Source organism: Echinops telfairi, unplaced genomic scaffold (genome assembly GCF_000313985.2).
Source record: "Echinops telfairi isolate 266 unplaced genomic scaffold, ASM31398v2 ScPeMD7_4;HRSCAF=17, whole genome shotgun sequence".
In the NCBI taxonomy this organism is placed as follows: domain Eukaryota; kingdom Metazoa; phylum Chordata; class Mammalia; order Afrosoricida; family Tenrecidae; genus Echinops; species Echinops telfairi.
In genome coordinates this window covers 51567675-51569170 of record NW_022103900.1, presented here as the reverse complement: position 1 = coordinate 51569170, position 1496 = coordinate 51567675, and the positions used below count along the sequence as shown (strand labels likewise).

Here is a 1496-nt window from a genome sequence, read left to right as displayed (position 1 = left end):
TTAACAGCTTTGTGCCCCAGTACTGTCTGATTAAGACAGTTATCTGTATTCTCTAATACCATGGATTTGGAAATAAAAGTATTATCGTAGGTAGTGAAATCACAGTTAAATGTTCCTATACTTTTTTTTTTTTCACGGTTGTCACTTTTAAAAAGAGTTGTCTAGACATCATCACAATCAGTTCTAGTGCTCCCCACCACCTTCCCACACTCTCTAAGGAGTTGTATTATTAGATGAGACAGTGAAAAGGAAAATAAAAGTATCTATAAGTAAGATCAGGTATACTACATTAAACACAATACTATTTTACTTCAGATTACACGTCAAACAGCAAAAGCATCACCCTGTATCCCAAAGTTAGTAAAATGGAAGTTTATCATCTGAGTGAAAATCAAAACAAAGTATCCTTCATTCACTATTTATCCTTTCACACCTTCAAATGAATAGTTTTTTTAAAACCCCAACGACAAACCTCAGGTCCTCTTCATCCCCCATTTCAATGCCAGCTCCCCTCAGCATAGCCAATGCTTCGCAATATTCTAATCGTAGAGTTGGCTCCAAGAATTTGAATGGTTCACATGGGAACTGTTTATTCACGGTTTGAATTTCAATCTGAAACCTGTTTGAACAGTGATTTATTAGTTAATAAAAACATGTGAGATAAATGTTTCCCCCACAAGAGGTCACTGTCGTAATAAAAAAAAATCATTCTCTGCATCAGTGTGAACACCAGGAAAAGTATTATCAGGAAATTTTTTAAGTTAACGAATGAAATTTAAATACTTAAAATATTAACATGATTTTTCAGTCTCACATTGTTTGAAACATTTACAACTTTCTAATCCATGTTAGCTAACAGAAACATCACATGTATATTTTTACGGGGCGATAAAACCTGACTTTCTCTCCTATCACCAGGGAAGAACAAAGCAGTGAAGACTTCGGTTTCACCCCAGTCCCTCAGACTGTAACTCCGTGTCAGTTTCTTCTCATTTGATCACCCCTATAGTACAGGATCCACCCTCCACACAGTAGGTCCAAGACAAATACTTGTTGGCTGCAGAACTGAGTTTCTGCTGGAGACAATATTTTATTGTGATTTAAAAAGTATGTTCTTGTTCAAGTATTTATAGTTGCTATCAGTAGTTGCTTAAATTTAAACAGCTGAAACTGAAGTTCTACACAGAATACATGGGGATTCATTATGGCAGTCTCCTTGCAGCTGGATGTGGTTTGAAGCTGACCAAAATTAATGGAAATAAAAATACCTACTTATATTCTGTGAAAACAATAGAAATTAAAATACTACCACTTCCTGAATGGTCTTAATGATTTTTCATGAGGGCCATAAATCTTAGCCATTGATTTGATAAAATCTTGATACTAGAAGGGCCAAGAGGACCCCTATGATTGATTTTAAAATTGTTTTTCTTTGGATATTAACCTCCATTAAGGGCAATCAATGACAATACAAGCAATCTATCAATATTTCACAT

The 1496-nt window shown here is 34.9% G+C and overlaps 1 protein-coding gene across 1 annotated transcript in view; it reads right to left on the bottom strand.

Moving 5' to 3' along the window:
* Window positions 1–1496, bottom strand: part of DARS1 (aspartyl-tRNA synthetase 1) — an 83252-nt gene that overhangs the window by 19579 nt on the left and 62177 nt on the right. Inside the window, exon 10 of the mRNA XM_013004987.2 lies at window positions 466–619. Within this exon, the coding sequence (XP_012860441.1) occupies window positions 466–619 (154 nt within the window). The remainder of the gene's footprint in view (window positions 1–465; window positions 620–1496) is intronic.